The sequence below is a fragment of the Phodopus roborovskii genome, unplaced genomic scaffold (assembly GCF_943737965.1).
Source record: "Phodopus roborovskii unplaced genomic scaffold, PHOROB, whole genome shotgun sequence".
NCBI classification, from domain to species: Eukaryota; Metazoa; Chordata; class Mammalia; order Rodentia; family Cricetidae; genus Phodopus; species Phodopus roborovskii.
Genome location: NW_026126517.1, coordinates 15,345,344 through 15,365,486, shown reverse-complemented (window position 1 = coordinate 15,365,486; position 20,143 = coordinate 15,345,344). Strand labels below are relative to the sequence as shown.

The 20,143-nt window shown below is 47.3% G+C and overlaps 1 protein-coding gene across 2 annotated transcripts in view; it reads left to right on the top strand.

Annotated features, from left to right (window-relative positions):
* Pknox2 (PBX/knotted 1 homeobox 2) overlaps window positions 1–20,143 on the top strand; it is a 260,987-nt gene that overhangs the window by 188,949 nt on the left and 51,895 nt on the right. For both annotated transcript variants that reach the window (XM_051197087.1, XM_051197086.1), the window contains one exon: window positions 10,986–11,125. In XM_051197087.1, the coding sequence (XP_051053044.1) occupies window positions 10,986–11,125 (140 nt within the window). The remainder of the gene's footprint in view (window positions 1–10,985; window positions 11,126–20,143) is intronic.

Sequence of the window (20,143 nt, the reverse complement as noted above, 5' to 3'; positions counted from 1 at the left end):
AAATTAGAAATTTTTTTTCTAGGCAAGTTCTTAACTTGGCAATTTTCATTTTGAAGTTTGGGGAATAAAGTTATTAAAAATGAGGGAGATTTTTTTCCCTTTTCCATCTTAGTAGAGAAGCATTAATGGTTATAGCCCCATGCTATTTGGGCATAAGCCAAAGTGGTATGATGGCTAAGTGGCTTCTAGCCTCTCTGGGCTGTTTGAGCTTGTCTGGGGGAAACTCTGTGACTTCACATAAGGACATCATCCTGTTTGTTATGCTCTGAAGACTGTATATTTAGAAATGCAGCCACAACAACCCAGTATCCCTTCAAGCAGATGACTTCCTTGACTTCCTTCTTCCCGCGGCTTTCTGCTGAATTCTGTTGAAGCGGTAGCGCCCTCTAGTGTGTAACTCCAATACCTCATACTCTGGTTTCTCTTTAGCTCACTTGTCAATATATTTTTTGTCTTTTTAAAAAAACAGTAACACCTCAGTTCTGATATGCTATGTGTATGCCTTTGATCCAGACCCTTATTTTATGCACTGAGGAGATAAGGGTGGATTGCTCAAACTCAGAATTCTATAAGGATTGGCTGATGAAAATGTTTACTACAGGAAGGTTGGATATGAAGATGTATGGACCCTCAGTTCAATGTGTCATGTTGTTTCCTTTATCACCATTTCTGTCCTCTGTCACAGTGGGCCTGGCCATAACAGCCACTAGGATTTTTACAGCCTTTGCTACTATCCCAAAGCTGCTGCCGACTTTAATGGAACTCTCAAAGTCCTGTCCCTTTATTATATACTAGTAAAACACCAGCACTTTGACTCTAGAAGTCTCATGGTATCAACCACCCTGTGAGTCCTTCCAGCCGTGTACCCTTCATTCACATCGTCCCCCAGAAATACCTTGAAGACTTCCTGTTTCTTGTCAGGCAGCATGTGCCTGTGCAGCATCTCCCACCATGCCGAGCTCTCCCTTCCGCAGCTCCACCAGCGATTGTAGGAAATGGCTTGCTAGTGAGGGCAACAGCTTCTCCACCCTTACCAAGCCCCGAGAAACACAAAGCAGCAAGCCCCACACTACTCTGCCTCAAACACAGACACATGCCTACTGTTCCATAAATGTTCTTGGCTTACAGGCAAGACACATATTTAAATCATCTGGTCTACTGGTGTAGATATTCAATGTTTATAGTCTCTGTCTGCACATCTCCAGCAGACCCCTGCTGCATGAACATTTGACCAGGAAGCAAACGTCGTCTCAATGAACCTTTTTCAGCTCTGGCAGATGTGACACTCAGTGGGTAGGGGGGATTAGGAATAAATGGATAGGCAGGTAGCTGGGAGCCCACATTGAATGACGTGACAATTCTTGCTCTGAAAGGCACTTGGGCAGTTTCCTCAGAACTGTCTTCCTCGATCACCAGAAAGCAAGCACAAGATGGCAAAATGAGGTCCAGGCATCTAGGCTCAGCTGGAGAAGTTCCCTTCAGAAGGAAGCCCTTTGAGGAAACAGAGCTGGATTGATTCCCCCCCCACACACACACACACAACCCTCAGAGTAAAGGGAATGATGTCAGGGACCGAGGAACCTGCACTCGTAGATCCAGGTCAAAGTGGCGCTTTCCCACCTTCCTGCAAGGGGGAGGTGAGACTTGGCAGAGGCCAGCTACACAGCCTTCTCTCTTGCCCCACTACCCCTGCTTGCCCTCTCTACCCTAGCCCTGATGCTCCAAGCAGAACCAGGGGTGCATCAGGCCTGGGGAAGCTGGCTGGGCTTTGATCAGTCATTAGGATCCCCATGCTGCTTTCATTAACAAGGCAGAAGGGGGTGGATGGGGCCCCTGGCTGTGAATGGCCTCCATCCAGGCCGTGCAGCTGTGACGGGCAAGCAGGTTCAGATGTTGTCACACTCCTTTACATCCCTCTCATCTCTTTAAGGCCTGGAGCCCCCTGCCTTGCAGGGTCCTCTGCTCAGCTGCCTGTGAAACACATTCACTTTGCAGCATAGAGTTAATTCATCTGCTTTGAAAGTTCCCCTAAGCCTTTTCTGTAGCTATGATTGACAGTTCCCTCTGCCCCTGGGGGCAACACCCCAGGGACCATATGGGAGACCCATCTTCCTTCGATTTGACTCATCAAAACAGATTCTTCTCTTTCTTTTATTTTGTTGTGGGCCTTTCTTCCCTTTATGTTCAATGACCTTTCTCCCTGCCTGCTTGGGCCACCCATGTCTTTAGACCTGGATTCTTCATTGCATAGAAGGCAGAAGCAAACTCCAGGCCTAGCTGGGCCCTTTGTGCCCCTGCATAGGAGATGATGGACTGGCCCCAGGACTAGAAAGCCTGTGATGAAACATGCTCAGGACCCGGCTTAGGATTTGCCTTTGATTAACTTAGTACCTCAGTCCATGTAGTTATCAGAAGCAGGGATCTTATTGTCTACCTTCTTGTCTCCAAGCAGGACAACTGCCCTAAAGAGCTACAAAAATAGTTAGTGGCCCAAGGATGCAAAGCCTAAAATAAATCAGGGAACAGGTGATCCAAGTCAGCAGCGGGGCTGAGAGCACTTGACATGTCCTTTCCTGTGCCACCTTTGAATTGATTCACTGTCCCTGTGGCCTAGCAGGAGGAGCTAGTGAGTGAGATGCCAGGACTCCTGTTGCTCTTGGAGTTGGTGGTCTAGAGAGTAGGATGTTCACCAAAGCAGACATCTGGCAATATTGGGTGTGCCTCTTGCCCTGCTGCTGTGTATCACACAAAGTCAGGCGAGTAATTTCAGTATTGATCTCTTCCATTCGCTCATCTTTTTAACAAATGTTGAGTGTTTCCTGCGGGCCTTGCCAACTGTGTTCTATGTATCAGAGGAGTAGAATGCCTGCCCTGGTGGGGCTTAGTTTCTGCAGGGGTAAAGTGGAACTTCTGCCCTTCTTGCCTTGTAGCCTGTGAACACTGTAGTGTGAACCTGGGATGGGGTTTCTCAGCGTCTGCTCAGCCATGCTCTGAGTTGATCCCTCACTGCACCTTCTGCACATCTCCATGGCCCAGATGGGATTGAACTTTAATTACTTTTTTATTAGGAACACAATAGACATATCAGATATGTTTTTCCAGCTAACACACACACACACACACACACACACACACACACACACACACGCGCGCGCGCGCTCACGCACACACACACACACACACACACACACACGGATAGACACATGCACACAATCAGACTCTGTTAGGCTTCCTAAAGGGCCTATTGGAAACCACTGGCTGGTTTAGGACTGTGACAGAAGTAAGGGACCCTCTGGAAATGAATGGAATGGAGGGGAGTGGTCACATCCCCCAAAACTGTGCAAAGCTGAGAAGTGTGAGACAGGGTTTCTATCCCTTTCCTGGCCTCTGTTACAACTTCCAGTCAGTGGTACCCAAGGTATGCAGTTACTGGGAGACAGAAACTGATGACACTTGCTTTTGTAAACCACTGCCTGTAAAGCTGTGTGTAATGAATTAATTAGTCAAGGACACCCCCTCCGCTTATTGCGTAGCACCCTAACTCATCTGTGGACTCGTCTGGCTAGCTGACCCAGGGATCCTGGCGGAGGGGACTCAGGCCTTTTGTCTCAGAGACCCCTCACTGCCCAGTGCATCACTGCCTCCCCTCCCTAGTGTGACAGCAGACCTTTTGAGGAGCTCTCTGGAGCATCTTGTTTGTCGGGAGCCTTTTAACTAGCACTCACTCATTCTGTCCTCTATTCAGTCACTTGACAACACATTAGAGCCAGGAACCCCATTCACCCACACAGGTGGCCCCAAAGTGCACAGATTTTGAGACTGGATACAGACACAGAGGAGGCAGAGGTCAAGGCTACCTGGCTCTGCAGAGTGTAGAAATGAATGGGTTCTTGGGAGAATCAGGACTCCCGAGAAGCAGTGAGTCCTTTCTACAGAAGCAGCCATGGGAATCATCAGACATGTTCAGGCAGCCCAGAGCACTGGGGTGTGAGGGGCAAGAGTGTAGAGAAGAGTGTTGGTCCCCTTGCTGGGATTCAATGAACTGACCCCGGCTTAGAGCATTCTGAGACCACTATTTTCCTCTCCAACACTAGTTGTGCCTGATGCTGCTTCCCAAAACTGCTATTTACCAAATGGCTTCAAGCTCTGACCCTCTCTCCCAGGCAGGTCTTTGGACTGTTTACTGGGTGCTAGGAAAATGAGCCCACACTAGTTTTTTTTTTTTCCTGCATTAGAAGGAGCACCAGTTGCTGTCTGGAGCCTTTGCAGCCCTTACTGGGCTAGACCCATTCAGAATCTGTCGGGCTCATCCCAACATTCCCCTGCCAGGTCTAGGGCTTGGGGGGGCGGTGGATTGTATCTTAGAAGTGTCTTGCTGAGAAGGTACAGATATGGGTCGATCAAAGTTTGTAGCAAGGAGCCAAAAAAAGATATACAACTCACAAGAACAATACTGTATGTGGTGAGGAAACTCAGAAAGTGGGGCATCAACAGTGCTTAGTGGCCCAAGGCTATAGCTCACTTGCTTAGCATGCACAAGGCTGTGGGCTTTCTCTAGCATTGTAAGTAATCCCAGAAAGTGCTGTGAAGCAGTTGGCAGAGCATCCATTCTTTGCCATCCTCCTGTATAGCCTCCTGGCAGACCCGGGGAGAGATCGTACTCACTCTGTTCAACCAAGAGGGCAACTGGGACTCCACGGAACTGAGTCACCTGCACAAGGGGCAGCTGATGACTGGTAGTGTATGTTTCTGTCATCCTGTGGCCCCACTTCCCTGGGAGTATTACAGAGTGGGCTCCTTGAACACACCCATGTCACAGGACCCCAGGGCAGACCCACAGAGGAGAAGAGAGGCAGCCAGCTAGTGGGGTGCAGGACTTGAGATACAAAGCTCATATTAACAGCAACTGCCATGCTGTGGCTTATTAAGTTCCAGCTGCCTTGCCGTGCGTTATCTCATTTCATTCTAGCAGTCCCTAACTGTAGGTATAAAGAAGTATTCCCATCTTATAGACAGGAATCAGAAAGGCTGAAGAATTTGCCCAAGTCTCACAGGCAGACAGAGCCAGCTATAAAGGAGATGTCATCTCAGCACACCCTGCCCAGATCCATTAGCTCCATATCAAGGCAAGGTGCCACTACTCCAGCCAGTGTGTGGTCAAGCTGTGGGCTTCCCTGTTATGACCTGAGGCATTTGGGGTCAGCTAGAAAGGTAGTGGTGCATGATGGGAAGTCCTAGCTGCTCCACACCAGTCACTCTCACATTCCATAGAGTTTGCATGGCCGTTGTGTTGGACAATGAGGCTACCACAGTAAACATGTAAGATCTAGCCACTGCCCTCGGCTGTCGTCCAGTCTGACAGGAGAGCGAGATGAGTTGGCAGATATTTGGAACCATGCTACCAGACCATGCAAGCACAGAGCAGGTGTCCTGCCCACTGCTAGGTGTCCCACAAAGGGACAGCTGCCCTCTCAGCAGGGCTGCAATTAGGAAATATCACCGTTGTTCCTTAGATAAAGCATCAGAAGGGAAAGTTACATATGCAAAGTTACCCAGCAGTCAGCATCAAGGGTGAGATTCAAAACTACTTTCATGTGATGCTCACAGCTCTGCTCTCCCCAACACACAGTGCCTTTCGGACATGCTAGGTTCTCTACTCAAGGCTATGGCCTTCCACCTCTGTATCAGAGCAGAATTCCCAGTGGATTCTGGCAGTTGACTGCAATTTGGAGCTCAAGGTTAAAGCCCCTAGCCATCAGCTTTTTCCTCTAGCTCAGGGTCTCCAGAGAATCCATTCTTCTATGGCCTCTAAGAGAAAAATCAACACAGCAGCAGGCCACTTTGGGCTAATAAGCCCTCCACAGTTCTCTACTTAGATTCTACCTGCTAGAAGTGTTTTTAGCACAATCATTGTTGGGGAAATTGACTTGAAATTCTGTGTGAGAGGTCTATTGGTTGCAGACACAGGCAACAAGGGTCTCCAAGTTTCTTTAGCTGCATGAATGTCTATTTCCTTGTCTATGAAATAGATGGAGGAACTGCACAGGATTGCTAATCAGCACAAAAGCCTGCTACAAACTTTTATTATTCTGGTAGACTCTGATGGGCGAGTGTTCTCCTATAACTGGAGAAGGGAGGTGCTTAATGAAAGGTGCCATACAAGTACTAGTGAGAGCAGGCGGCCCTCTCTGGCTTCTCTTACATCCATCCAAAACTTCTTCTACTCATCCTGGAATAAAGACAAGACTGTCAGAATGGTTGGATCTCTTAGGTCCCCTAGATAATTGTATTCCTGTATTCATCAGCCTCAACTCTTCCCATTTATAGGAGTGAGAAAGGAAATGCCACTTAAGAACTGGGACAAGGGAGTTGAAGAGATGATTCAGAAGCTAAGAGCTTTCTTTGCTCCTCCAGGAGATCTAGGTTCGATTCCCAGAACCTACATGGCAGCTTACAACTGTCTGTAACTGCAGTTGCAGGAGATCTGGCACCCTCTTCTGGTATCTGTGGACACCACGCATACAGTGCGGTATACAAACATACATGTAGGCAAAACATCCATATACATACCAAAAGGAAGGAGGTGAAGGAGAAGGAGAATAATTAGGTCAGGGGTCATTGTGCTCTTGGATTTGGGCTGGGCTGGTTCCATCTTGAGGACATAGGGAAGCTTGGTGATTATCACATCCAAGAAAAGAGAAGCAGGCAGATGCTGGCCCTGGGATCTTTACTCCAAGAAGGACCCACAGGTAAGAGAAGAGGCAAGAATGACATAGATGGGCTTCCCCAGGGCCAACACTGTCTTGCCCTGTCCACTTGACATGATCTTGTTCTCTTAATTACTCCTCACAGTCCGTGAGGAGGTATTTCTCCTGCAGTAGGAAACACAATAATGTCAGGAGATTTGTGTCAAAACATGCGGCTTAGAACTGGTAGACTCATCAACCCTAGGCCTGGGTCAGGCTGCTTCACTTGCTTGGGTCTTTTCTGATCCCCTAGTCTGCAGTCAGGGCTTTGCTTAAGTCTGCCATCCTCTGTGCCCTAGCTTCCTCTACTTTTAAAGGGACAGTGCTGACTGCATGCTTGCATTAGTGCCACCCCCACTGTGAGCCACACAGCTAGGATTTCCTTAAAGGAAATGCCAGGGTCTGGAGTGGCTGTTTGAGGCCAGCAGTGAATGAATGCAAGGCTAGTTTCCTCCCAAGTTAGTCAGAACAAGGAGAATGGAAGGAAGTCACTTGGGAAGTACCCTGGAATTAGTGGTGTGCTGGTTAATATCTAACAATTGGCTCTTGGGGCAAGGGTTGGAAAGGAGGGTTCAGCCCTGATCTGCACCATTCACCAATTTCCTTGCTGTAAGTGCTCCCACCGTGGCCAATTTCAAGGCACCCAGACGTCAACCAGCTTGCAAAATTCCCAAAAATTTCAACCATCATTTTTCACAGGCAGTTCCATGAGGCCGTTTAACAGCCATGCCCTGCTCTGTTCACCCAGCCTCTCCCCCTGCTCCCACTCTTTAGATTTTGCTGCCTCTACCTAAAGCAGATTTCAAATTACCCCCATATCCCTGTAGGGTCTCTGACCTTGTGAATAGTAGCTGGTCCCATTTGAATCCCAGGTCTTTGGAAATGGCTAGCAAAGGAAACCTGTTTGGAAATAAACATTCATCCTCCAAAGCCAAAAGAAATGCTGATTTTGCTGAATTGCCCCCCCCCCCTGAGCCACATAAATTTGAGTCATCCTCCTTCTCAAACCAGCTCTGGTCTCTCCCACCCTCTAACAGCCTCTCAGGGTCTCTGGGGAGATCTGCAAATGACTGATTTTGATTTAATTTTTATTCTGAGCATTCATCTTTATCCCATCAGGGCCTTCCACTACCTTCCCCCAGGCAGGCAGAGGAGTACCTCCCTCACCTGCTCCAGAGACTCATCTTAGTAGAGGCCTCTGTGTATTCCTTCAAGGACACCAGACAATTTACTTAGTGGGCATAGCAGAGTACCAGTGCATTGGCATTTTACCCTCGGGTGAGCTGTGTTGGTGTAGTTGTGCTTGCTTTATGACTAGAGTACCTTCTACAGCTCTCATGTTTCATTATAATCCCTTCATTCAGATATTTGACGGGGGATCTCATGTCTCCCTGTTCCCTTGCTTACCAAACCATGCTTACACATTCTAGGTTCCTTCGGACAGTTTTCAAGCATCAGACTACAGAATCCCTTCTCTATGCTGGACAGCTGTCCTCTGGATATATCTTCATGTACTTGTGTAATCCGAGGGGTAATAGGATCCTAACCTCCTCACTCTGTGTGTGCTGGGCTTTCATCCTCAGATAGCATTACTTCATGTTGGGATTTGTTTATTTGTTGCTCACAGACACATTACACCTTGGATATATCGAGCTAACCATCAGCTAATGCATTGATACCAGCCCCTGTATCCCCTGTTCTGCACTTACATTATTGATTGTATTTTATTTTTAGAAATGTTCAATTTTAACTTATTAGATGGAAAAATAATCTTATTAGGTTTGCCCTACTGTCCAAATCTGTAAAGACCTGTTGGGTCCAAGTTTCTCATCATCCACAAATTTGTTGAACATTTCCTCAGACAGCTTTTATATCACCAAGAAAAAAAAAAAGATGACCAAAGAAAGAAGCATGTGGCCTTTGCTCAAAGACCTCCCAAATGCTGACATCCATCCTTTAATTATCATCTGTGAGATATAATTCAGTCAGTACAGTTGCCCACCAGGCCACACACAGTGGGAGATGCATTGGTCAGGTGGATTACACTGGATTTTCCTCATCTGCCAGATTAATGATCTTGCCAAATTGTCTATGCTGCCAGGTACTGCTCTTTGTGAGCCTAGGATGTAGTGCAGTGCCTAGTATGTGGCAAGGATTCCAGAAGCATCTGCAAACATGTCCATTAGAGGTGAGGGATGAGAGAATCCAGCCCAGATCACTGTGAAGAGGACCACCATTTCAGAGTATGTCCTCTTTCTGAGTTGTGAGGTCTAGCACAATATTGGCCTCGCTCTTCATTCATGTAGCACCTCTTTAAAGACCACCAATCCTAAATGCATAATGATGAGAAAGCAGGAGCTTAGGCAACTTACGGGATTTGTCTGAAGTCACAGGCTAATAAAGGGACAAGCAATTGTCTGCTGGCTTCAAAGCACTATGTGTTCTACCAAGCCTCCTCTTCAACGAGTTTTCACGTGTATTCTGTAGTGGCAGGGATGTTTTTCAACAAAAATGATACAGTATAGTAAAGGAGATTTTTTTTTACAGTGTCTCACTTATCCTCTGTCATTCATTAATCAATTGATTCAACATATATTTAATACCTTCTAGTGACAGAATACAACTGTTATGAGTCCTCGAGTTTTAGAGAGGAATGGGGAGGAAATAATCCAATATACATATAGCTTATGGTCATAGTGAGAAACATACAGGAAGAATAAAGCAAAGGGCCAGTGGGGTGAGAGAGGCTAGATTTTTCTTTAGAGGGTGGCACCTGAGCAGAAGTATAAGTGGAAAAAGCAAGAGCTGCCAATGTCCTGGGGATATACACTTAGCAATAATGTGTTCTAATCACAAAATTCTTTTTCTTCTATAAAGCAGGGACATAGATCCTATTATGAACTCCCAAGCTGTGAAATGCCTGATTCCAAATATTCATTCATTTATTCATTGACTCTTTTTATTGGCAAATGTTTTTGTCAAACCTCAGTCATTTTTATTTAAATATGGTCAGTTGAGTGTTGGTGAATAAGGCATTAGCCCCAGAGACGATGAATGTTTTGTCCGAAAACAGTGTGATAAGCGCTATCGTGGTCCAGGGAGATGCATGAAGAACAGTAATACAGATGTGTTGACACATCACCATTCCAGGGGTCTGTTTAACTAAGAGAAAAAATATAGAAAAATTAAATTACAGTATAATGATTTTCAAAAATTTTAGAGCTATTCGACCATTTCTTTAAATGAAATTTAGTCAGAAAATTCAATATGTTATATTAAAAGGAATTGTTACAAAATTGTCACCTTCAAACCTATGGCATGGAAGCCACTTGCTATGACCAAGAGCAGACATCTGTTCATTGTCTATTAAAAACCTCATCTTCATATGAGCCAAATTTGGAGAGCCATTCATTCAGCCATCAAAACTACTAGAAGAATTACCTCTTGGCTTACATTAAAAGGAATAAATAAAACTGTCCAAATGAAAAATAATTCAGCCTCTTTTCCCCTGCTTTTTAAAATTATCTAATCAAAACCATTACTATCTTGAAAATGCATAAACAGGGGCTGGAGAGATGGCTCGGTGGTTATAGCACTTGATACTCTTGCAGAGGACTTCAGTTCAGTTCCCGCACCCACGTGGTGGCTCACAACCATCTTTAACTCCAGTTTCAGAGAACCCACTGCCATATTTTGAACATCAAGAGCACCAGACATGCACATGGTACACATGCATACATACACTCATACACAAAAGACTCGTGAACATAATTTAAATAGTTTATTGCATTGTATTTGGGGGCTGTTTGTTTTCACTTCTGGGCAAAGATCACAACATCTGCAGTTATAACTGTTTCTCAGGTCAAGACACAGTAGCGATACCTGTAATCCCAGTGTTTGGGAGTAGAGACAGGAAGCTTACATACTCACAATGCACCTCAGCAGCAGATCGAGTTTTAAGCCAGCCTGGACTACAAGAGATCCTGTCTCAGCAAAATGAAATAGTTTCTCTGTTTCCAAAGTGTGTTGGGCATCCATCCCCTGGTTACTAATCTGTTTTCTAGAACATACTTATTTCAAGAAAATGGGAAGACTGCTTTACTGTCCTCTGTAGCACCTGCGTAAGGATACACACACATTACATCCATACAGCTATCTTGCTTACATTCTCCCAAGTACAGCACAGACCAAGGAATACCTCCTACTCCATCTAATCTGCCTCCTTTCTTCTCTCTGCAGATGACAGCAACTACCCAGCCACCTGCCAAGACCCAGGCTGTCCACATCTCAGCACCCTCAGCTGCTGCCAGCACACCTGTGCCCAATGCCCCCATTGATCCCCAGGCCCAGCTGGAGGCTGACAAGCGCGCTGTGTACAGGTAGGGGACTCTCCAGTCAGTCTTAGCTGAGCTATGAGAATGCAGATCAGAGGGTAGGCTCATTAACAACAATGGCCAGCAGTGGCTTGCCCAAGCATCCTTCAATTCAGAATCCACTTACCTGCAGCTGGCCACTGTGGGTTTATTTTTGCTTGCAGAAGTATCTGTGAGGGATATGAAAAGCTGGAAAGTATCAGCCATGAAGACTCCCTTCCCATCTCAAGTGGGAAGATGGGCCCTAATGAACACCAGAAACTCTCAGTTCAGCGAACCAAATCCTCGCTTTGCCATGTTTCTCATTGCCTTCACTTAAAAAAGCCCAATAGTCATCTGGCTGCACCATCTACAGCTTGGTAGTGAATAAGTTGTGTGTGTGCAAACAGGGAGAGCTTATTAAAACATACAGTCCTGGGCTGCAGGCTCAGACAGGTCGAAATCAGTTGGTCAGTCAACAGGAAGAGGGTTATGAATTGTCTTTGTCAGCATTCCAGGTAAACTTGATGCCGCTGTTCCTTGGGCTGCACTCTGATCCATGCTGCCTTGCAGTGGGTATTGTGTGTGACTGTGTGGGTACCAGTACTTCCCCAAAATGAGACCCTGTTGAGAAGGTGGTGAACTCAGGATAACCCATCTGCCTTAATGAACTCTAGCTCTAGTATGTGTGGTTGGGAAAGAAGGTGTAGTTATCTAAAAACAGGTCTGAATGAGATTTTTATTGTCATTTGTTCAGGAGGATCCCAGGATACAAAGAAAAGATGCCCAAGTCTGCACTTGGTGTGGAGGCTGGCCTCTGGTTCACATCTACCTCTGCAATTTCGCATGTTCCCATGCACCAGCAAGTGCAATGTCCCCTGGCAGGGTATACATCTCAGCTAATGCCAGTAACTCTGGGAATGACGTACCCAAGACAGGCAAACAGGAAGACAAATGAATAGGAAGATTGATTCCTTCCCTCACACCCCAAAGACAATGCCTTTATGGTAATGGTGGTAATTAGAGATGTTATTATCATTATCAGCAGCATTATTTTTAGTTACTCGGATAAACTGATTGCCTCTAATGCTAACACCTAGGTCCTGAAGAAAAATAAAACAGTACCTGGTCCCTGCCTTGTGCAATGTGCAAGTCAGGTCCACTGCCTGTGGATGCAGAACTCTGCCCAGAGAATTCTGGGATCTGTTCACAGTTAACTGGAGTAACTGGCATTGGTAACTATCAGGGAGGACAAACTGGCCTTCCTCCCTCCCTCTTTCCCTCCCTCCCCTCCCTCTCTCACCTCCCTCCCCCACCTCCCTCCCTCACATTCTTCTATCGAATCATTATATTAATATTGCAGGCAGGCACTTTGTTAGACTCCTGGGAAACCGGACGAGGTAGGAAGGTAAATACAAGTGCTTGTCACCCCAGGACCCAATAGATATGCAAATAAGAAGGCACCACTGTGTACTCAGAGCAACTGGGCAGATTTCCTTTGGGAGGCAATGTTTGTGACTGGTCTTATTGGCTGAGCAAGAAACTCCACCAGTTGGAGACACACAGGCTAGCTCTTTCAGGCTAAACAGAACTTGCTGTGTTCTAGAGCAGTTGCGGGTGAAAAGAGACCTTTTACGGTTGCTTGTCCCTGAGCCTGGATAACTCTTGTAGGTGTGTGCTTTGGTGAGAAGCAGCTTGAGAAGGAAGAGGAAGTAAGTGACCCCTGAAAGCTACCCAGTGACCTAATGGCTCAGGCTTACACTCACAGTGCTCTATTTAGATCGCTACTCCAAATGTGGCCCTGTCTTGAAAAAAAGGAAGGAAGGGAGGGAGGGAGGGAGGGAGGGAGGGAGGCAACATCTCAGGGCCCACACAAACCTCAGGATTGAACACCTAAAATTCACATGGTCTTGGGTGATCATATGCACACTATAGGCTAATCCTGGGCATGTTTGCGGATCCAGGGATGGTGTGTGTGTGGTGAGCATGCATCATTGAATGCCTCTGATTAAGAGGATCTTTGAGGGCTGGAGAGAAGGCTCAGGGCTTAAAAGCACTGGCTGCTTTTCCAGAAGACTCAGATTGATTCTCAGCACCCACATGGCAGCTCACAATAGTCTGTAACTCCAGTTCCAGGGGGTTCAGTGCCTTCTTCTGATGTTGTAGTACAGGTAAAACATTCATATACATAAAATAATAAATTTTTTGGGAAAAAAAAAAGGTACTCTTTGGGAGAAACCATCAGGCTGGCTAAGGTGGGAATCTCTGAGAAGACTATGCTTAGTTCAAACGTAAGGCCTCCACTGGTCTCTCTTCCATTCTCATAGTTGCCCTATGCCACGTGACTGTTGTGCATCCAATCATGATCTCTTCTAGGCATAGAAAGTTCCTGGAAACCCAGGCTTGTTCCTACCTCTCACTGAGCTTTAGGTTCATGATAGACTCACGAAGCATATTTAATAAGAGTTAATGAGGCAGCACCTGGCATAAAGCAGAGTTGTACTTCACAAGACTATCACATCCTTGGGCTCCAAGTCCCTCTCATGATTCCAGGCTTATGCTGCACCCAAGCCAAGCTGCAGGGGAGGTGACCCACTGCTCCTCCAGACCTGTCCACCATGTCACTTGAAGTAGGGCCCAGATCTCCCTTCAATTGACACTTCTTCGTCTGTTCTTTTTCTTCTCTGGGGCTAACCCAACAAAAGTCCTTAGCGTTTGCCTAAGGCAGGCTGTGGCCATCTGACTCAGTAAAGGCATTCCTAGGCAAACATGGCTGACAGGTTCCTACGGATAGACAGTTTGAAGCTAACACCTATACCATCGCCCAGCTCCTCAGCTCTCCAGTCACCTACCTTCAGAGTTGTCGCTTACATTCATGCCTCTCCCACTAGTGCCCGCAGCCCTGTCTGCAGCCATTGCTTGATGCCCAGCCTCCTGTAGGGTTGGTAATTTTAATTAGATTTGTCTGCCCCGGGCAGTTTGGTTGTTCCAAAGCACATCAGGGAGTCCACATTTTATGTCAATAAATATAACAAGACCCTTTCCATTCAGATCAGTGCCCTGCACTACTTTTTTTTGGAAGTCTTCCCTGTGGCCCCTTCCAGGTCTATAGATGGAGGAAGGTGGGGAAGCTATGCCCCCTACAGCCCCTACTGGAAGGCAGAGGGGCAGGATGACAAAGGGGTAGGAGCCTGCCAATGCCCGTAAGGTTTTATTTGTGTATAAGGATGTGTTAATGAAATGTATTGGTTCCCTTCTGATCTGGAAGCTGGGGGAGGGGGCGAGCAGAACTTGTCTTTAATTGGATCATACCAGAGCATCATCTGGGCTAATCAGCAAGGCAACCAGGAGCTCCAGCTCAGATTAATGATTTCAGTCTAATCCAAGCAGATCCCATGATTGGATGCACATCCCGGGTAATTGTGTTTGTGGCCCAGGAGCAATGATGAGAGGGAATGGGAAGAGGGGAGGCCTGTGGAGAAGGAGCCTTTAGGTTTGGATGGTTCTCAGTTTTCACAGCTCCTACCTCAACTCCAATGTTTCCTTCCCGAGAAGTTTCAAGTGCAACTCGGATTGCAGCACCCCACCTGCCATGCTGCTGAACGGTGGTCAGGTGTCAGCTGCAGTTTGAGACAGGGGATTAGGAGGCAGAGCAGAGATGGGGCCAAGAGGGTGAGGTTAATCCAGCTTTCACTCCCCCGCCTCTCCTCCAGTCTCCTTCTTTCCCCTTTGAAGTGTGTGGGTTCCCATGGAAACCGTGATGTCCTGGGGAGCAGAAGAGTGGCAGGGAGCTGGGCTGGCCAGGTGCGAGTGGGGGGAGGAGGACGACTTTGCTGAGCATGCTCAACTAAGGTATAGGCTGTCTCCTATGGCTGCAAGAACCTCTCGGAGAGCTGTGACCCACCGGCAGTGCCAAAGTTACCTTTGGTAAAGAAATGTGGGCTGGAGGCCCAAGTAGCAAGAAAATAGTAAAGCAATTGCGCTTTGCTTCTCCATGAAAAAGCAATACAGGGTCAGCTAGCTGCAGGATCAGGGAGGGCGACTCCTCTTCTCTGCCACCTATTCCTTTGTGCTATTACAATTAAAATAGTTGGATTAACATTTCTGTGTCCTCTTGCTAGACTGTTAACTCCATGAGGATAAAGTTGGGTTCCTGTCTATCTTGCTTATTACTCTGCCCCAGCATCTTACACAAGCAGTGTAGGCAGAGAGGGTGCTAAAATGCTTGTTAAGGGGACTAATTAAGTAGGCTAGACAGTACCCCATAATCCAAGGCCCCGGGTTGATGTGCTGGCAATTGGCTGCAGGCAGGGGGATCGAGGAGCATGATTTGTAGCATTTGCCAATTTCTGTGGTGTAAATGCTCCTTCCATGACCCACTCAAAATGGCTACTAAAGAGTTGGAAAGAGATACACAGGACTCAGTCTTGCCAGCATGAATACAATCCCCATACAAGGAGCCAGGTCACAGAGACACAGTCCCTATTTACAAATGGGGGGAGGGAGATAATCAATCCTACGTGCAGATTCTGTGGAGTGGCCTTCAATGGCCTTGATCCTAACTTGTTTCTGTCCTCTCAGGTCTCACAGTGGAATCTCAATTTGAAATGTTCTATCTTTAACAATTTAATGCTTCAAAACGTGCCACTGGTGGATTAAGTGCTGTATGAGTGTATAAGCAGCAGGGTGCTCCGATGGAACCCCAAGGCACAGAGTTTTCTCCTTTGGGGTCCCACATGGTGCTTTTCTGTCTGCTTGTGCACTCTCAGTTCCCACACTTGTCCAAGAGCCTCTGCCGGCATACCAGAGAGCAAACTCCTTCATGGAGGCTCCAGCAGCTCCAGAACCTGCAAACCCCTCTTTTCATCTCCTCTTTCTTTTCCGGTCTTAGACTCTAGGTTTCTGCATACTGCATATGCGAATCTTCCAATCAGTCCCAGATCCCTCGAGCCAATTAGCTGGGAGCCTCCACCCAGGTGTGCACTAGCCCTGAGATCTGGAGCCAAGTCCAGCTGCCACTCAGTACAGCAAGGTGCATTCCTAAAGCTCTGTGTGTATCATGCTCATTCCTGCTGCACCCAGACTGGGTTCCTCTCAAATCCACACCTGCCGGGGGAAGGGAGGAAACAGGGCAGTGAGCAGCACGCAGCTCACTCCCATGAGACCATCCTAAAGGTCACCGAATCCTGAGCCTTGATCCTGACAGTCCCTTTAGCAGGAGGTGCAAATTCAGCCTAGCAACCCGTGCTAGGCAGGGGAAATAGAATAATGTTCTAGAAATAGATGTGGTGATAACTAACTTTGTCACCTTGAGTGAGTTAATCTCTCAGAGTCCCCATTTTCTCAACTGGAGAAAAGAAAACACTAATAACCAGGGTAAAGTTACATAGCTTTAGGTCATGCCCAGTTCAGAGAGCAGTGTGTGTTCAGTGGCCTGAGGGCCATAAGCACAGGCCCCACTCATGTGGCTTTGGCCTACTCAGTCTGAAGCATTTGGTGATGGTGGCCTCAGGGTGAGGAGCACAGCCTCGGCTGTTGCCTGCTTCACACTCTGGATCCACAACTGGGCACTAAGTCTTTTATGTCCCAGCTTCCTCATCTGTAAATGGGAGTGAAAGTAATACTATCTTGTCATCAGGGCTGCCACGAGGATTAGATTGGCACAGGCCAAGGCTTAGTAAAGAAGCTGGGTGGGGGCAGGTGCTGGGGAGAGGCTCAAGAATAAAGAGCTTGCTGCCCAAGCATGGAGACCTGAGTTTGGATCAGAGAGAAAGGAAGGAAGGAACAAAGGGAAGGAAGGAGGGAGGGAGGGAGGAAGAGAGGGAGGGGGAGAGAGAGAGAGAAGAGGGCAAGGTGGTGTTCATTTGTAACCACAGTGATGGGGTGCTTGGGCAAGTGGATCCTGGACACTCACTGGCCAGCCAGTTTAAGCTCCAAGGTCAATGAGAGACCCTGTCTCAAAAAGTAAGGTGGGGGGGGGGCGAAAGCAGAAGACACCTGACAGCTACCTCTGGCTGACTTGCACATGGGCAAGTGTACTCCCCACATACGTGCACACAGGCCACATATGCACACCTCACAGAGGGTAAGTGTTCTCTGTAGGTGTCAGCTCAGTTGAACATTTTGGGAAATTAAAGCAAGCAGGGTCCGCAGGGCTAGGAGGTAAAGGGCAGGAGCTATAATGATCACAGGGTGCTCCTTATCAAGTGATTTTCACAATGCTATTCGATTAAGCATTTATTTAGTGTGCTGTGTGGTGTAAAGCATTGTACTGAGTCCTGAAGGCATTACAAAGTAGGAACATGCAAGGAGGGACAAGAATGGACATAGAAAGTAGCTGAAGTATAAGCTCAGCGCCATAGAAGGGCTCCAAAATGCACCCAGTATCTGGCTTAGACATCTACCCTGTGTGGGAGAGTTACCCTGCTTTTCCCAAGGGGTGCAAATCCCAAGAGAATGGCACTGAAGCTGCCTTTCCAGGGCTGCTGGGAAGTCAGTGTCCTGGACAAGGGGCAGGGATCCTGTTGTGACTGTCCTCTTCAGCAGCTTCCAGGCCAGGACCCTGGGAACTGCCACTCCCTAATGATGCGTCGCTGAGGGAATGTGTCCACCCTGTGACCAAAGAGTGTCCTGGCTACGGCTGCGTGACCCCAGGGGTTAACTTTCTGTCCTCACTGACAGTATACTTGGTCATATATGGAATGTGTTGGATAAGGTAGCCTGAGAATGGCATGAGAGAAATGGAGCCATTCCAAGGAAGAAAGCAGGACCAGAGCTCCAGGCCAAGGCCTCTGAAGTACTAGGTACAAGGGACAGATGTTCCAGGGTGTGTCCTTGGCTAGGCTTTATGGGATAGAAACTTTGTGAGCATTCCCTGTTCTCTGAAGCAGCTGGATTTGCTGGCATGGGAAGGAAAATCTCAGCTGGTGGCTGTCATCAGGGGTTCCAGTCTTTTGGAGACATTATCTTGGAAGTGACACCATGCTTTAGTGTCTCTCATTCTAAGGAAAGCCCGTTCTATCCCCTTCCCACTGGCTTTTGAAGGCCCTCAGCTCAAGCTCAGCTTCTGTCTAGGTTACTGGCAGGCCAGCAGGCTGCTGCTGACATGTTCTGGAGCAGTATGCCCAGAGATGGTAAGTTCCGTGCCTCGGCCACTCACAGTCTTCATGTAGACAGAGCTGAATTGTCCACAGACCATGCCAACACCCCCACCAAGAACACAGAGCAAGGCTTTGGTCTACGGAACCTCTTCTGAAAGGCCACTCCACTCCATAGAGTAGACATCCAGTGAGAAAAACAGGTTCTGTAAATGCTGAAGCCTTGTCCCCATACAGAGAGGTGTTGCTAGCAGAGGATGCATTTCTGGAAACCTACCTGATAAAACTTGTCTTGGAAGAAGTCTCTATGCTTAAGGATACACAGGACCCCTTGGTTTCTGAACCCAAGATACATAACGTCCAAGGATGGTGGGATAAAGAAAGAAAGGAATGAAGTGATTCAAAATTGGCTTAGCACACGGGGACCAGTGAGATGGCTCAATGGGTAGGTGCTTACTGCCAAGCTTGATACTGGTGCTCAATCCTCAGACCCCCACATGGTGGAAGGAATGTGTAAGCAGTGGAATGGTGTGTAAAGGGCACAGGGGTGGATTGAAGTAAGTGTATTGTAAGAGCTCTTTAGAACTCAACACATGCCACCAAATATGTGTAGGTGTGTGTTCAGTCCCTGCCAGAGTCCAAGGTAACATGGATAGAGCTCCATTTCCCTCCTATAACCCAGTCTCCTGCTATAATATGACCTGTTTGTGAGCTGGCTGGAGTTTTGGTGACCGGGATGGAAGATCTGACTGCCTCTCATTAGCTGCCTAATTTCAGGAAAAGCCAATTCTTTTCGGTGCCCATTGCCTCTGCTTTTCACGAAGGGGCTGGGCAGAAGTCCTAAGTTAGACTTTTTTTTTCTCTTGTAGACTAGAGTTAATATCCACATTGTTGAGATTTCATATTGATTTTGTTTTTTATGTGCCAGGCTCTGTCTCTCTGTCTCTCTGTCTCTCTCTCTCTCTCTCTCTTTGTGTGTGTGTGTGTGTGTGTGTGTGTGTGCATGTAGATAGAAGGATATGGCCTGCCTGAGTCCCACACTCACCATCCACCCACCTGGGGGAAAAGAGCTGGGTTGCAGCCCAGGAACCCTAACAGATGCAGCTCCAATTTAGTAACAAGAAGAAGTCCTCTCCAAGGCAACCCAGGCGAACATACCGCCCACTGGGCAGGGCTAAAAATAATCCTGCATGCTTTCAACGTCACACCTGAAGTAAAAATACATCCAACCAGGGGCTTCTGGCTTGTTCTCCCGCCTTGCTCTGTTCTCTCCATCTGGTGCTTTTGAAGTTGGGGGGGGGGAGAGGCTGAACATGCACCTTTTTTCACACTCCATCCCAAGACCTTCCACCCCTCCCCACCCACATGCCCCAGCAGAAGCAGGTCATTTGGCAGCAACCATGTCCACAAGCTGTCAGATGGCTAACTCTGACTCAAGCTTGCCCAGTAACAACAGATTCTAAGCCAGAAAGAACTTTGGGCTCCTGTCTCAGAAACCTCATCTCTGTGGTTACTGCTTGACTCATCCCAGTTTTCCCATTCATCAGTGTCACTCTCTGTTTCTACATTCATTGGGAATTTAGGAAGTTACGGGGTCACAGACAGTAGCCTTTCACCTTTAGTAAGGAAGGTAGTTCCATGTGCAACAGCTGTGGCTAGTAGAATGAAATCGGTGTGACGGGGAATTCTTATTGGTGGTAGGTTTTTGTTTTTTTTTTTTATTAAAAGAAAATAAAGGTTTGACTGGGCCTGGTGGCTCATGACTTTAAGCCCCACACTCAGAAGACTGAGATGGAAAGGTTGCTGGGGTTTGAGGCCAGCCTGAGCTCCACTGTAAATTCAAAATCAGCCCGGGATTCATAGGAAAACCCTGTCTCAGTAACTCAAAAGCAACATAGAGAACAGAAGACATCACTCCCAAGAAGCTATTGTGACTGCCATCAGAGGA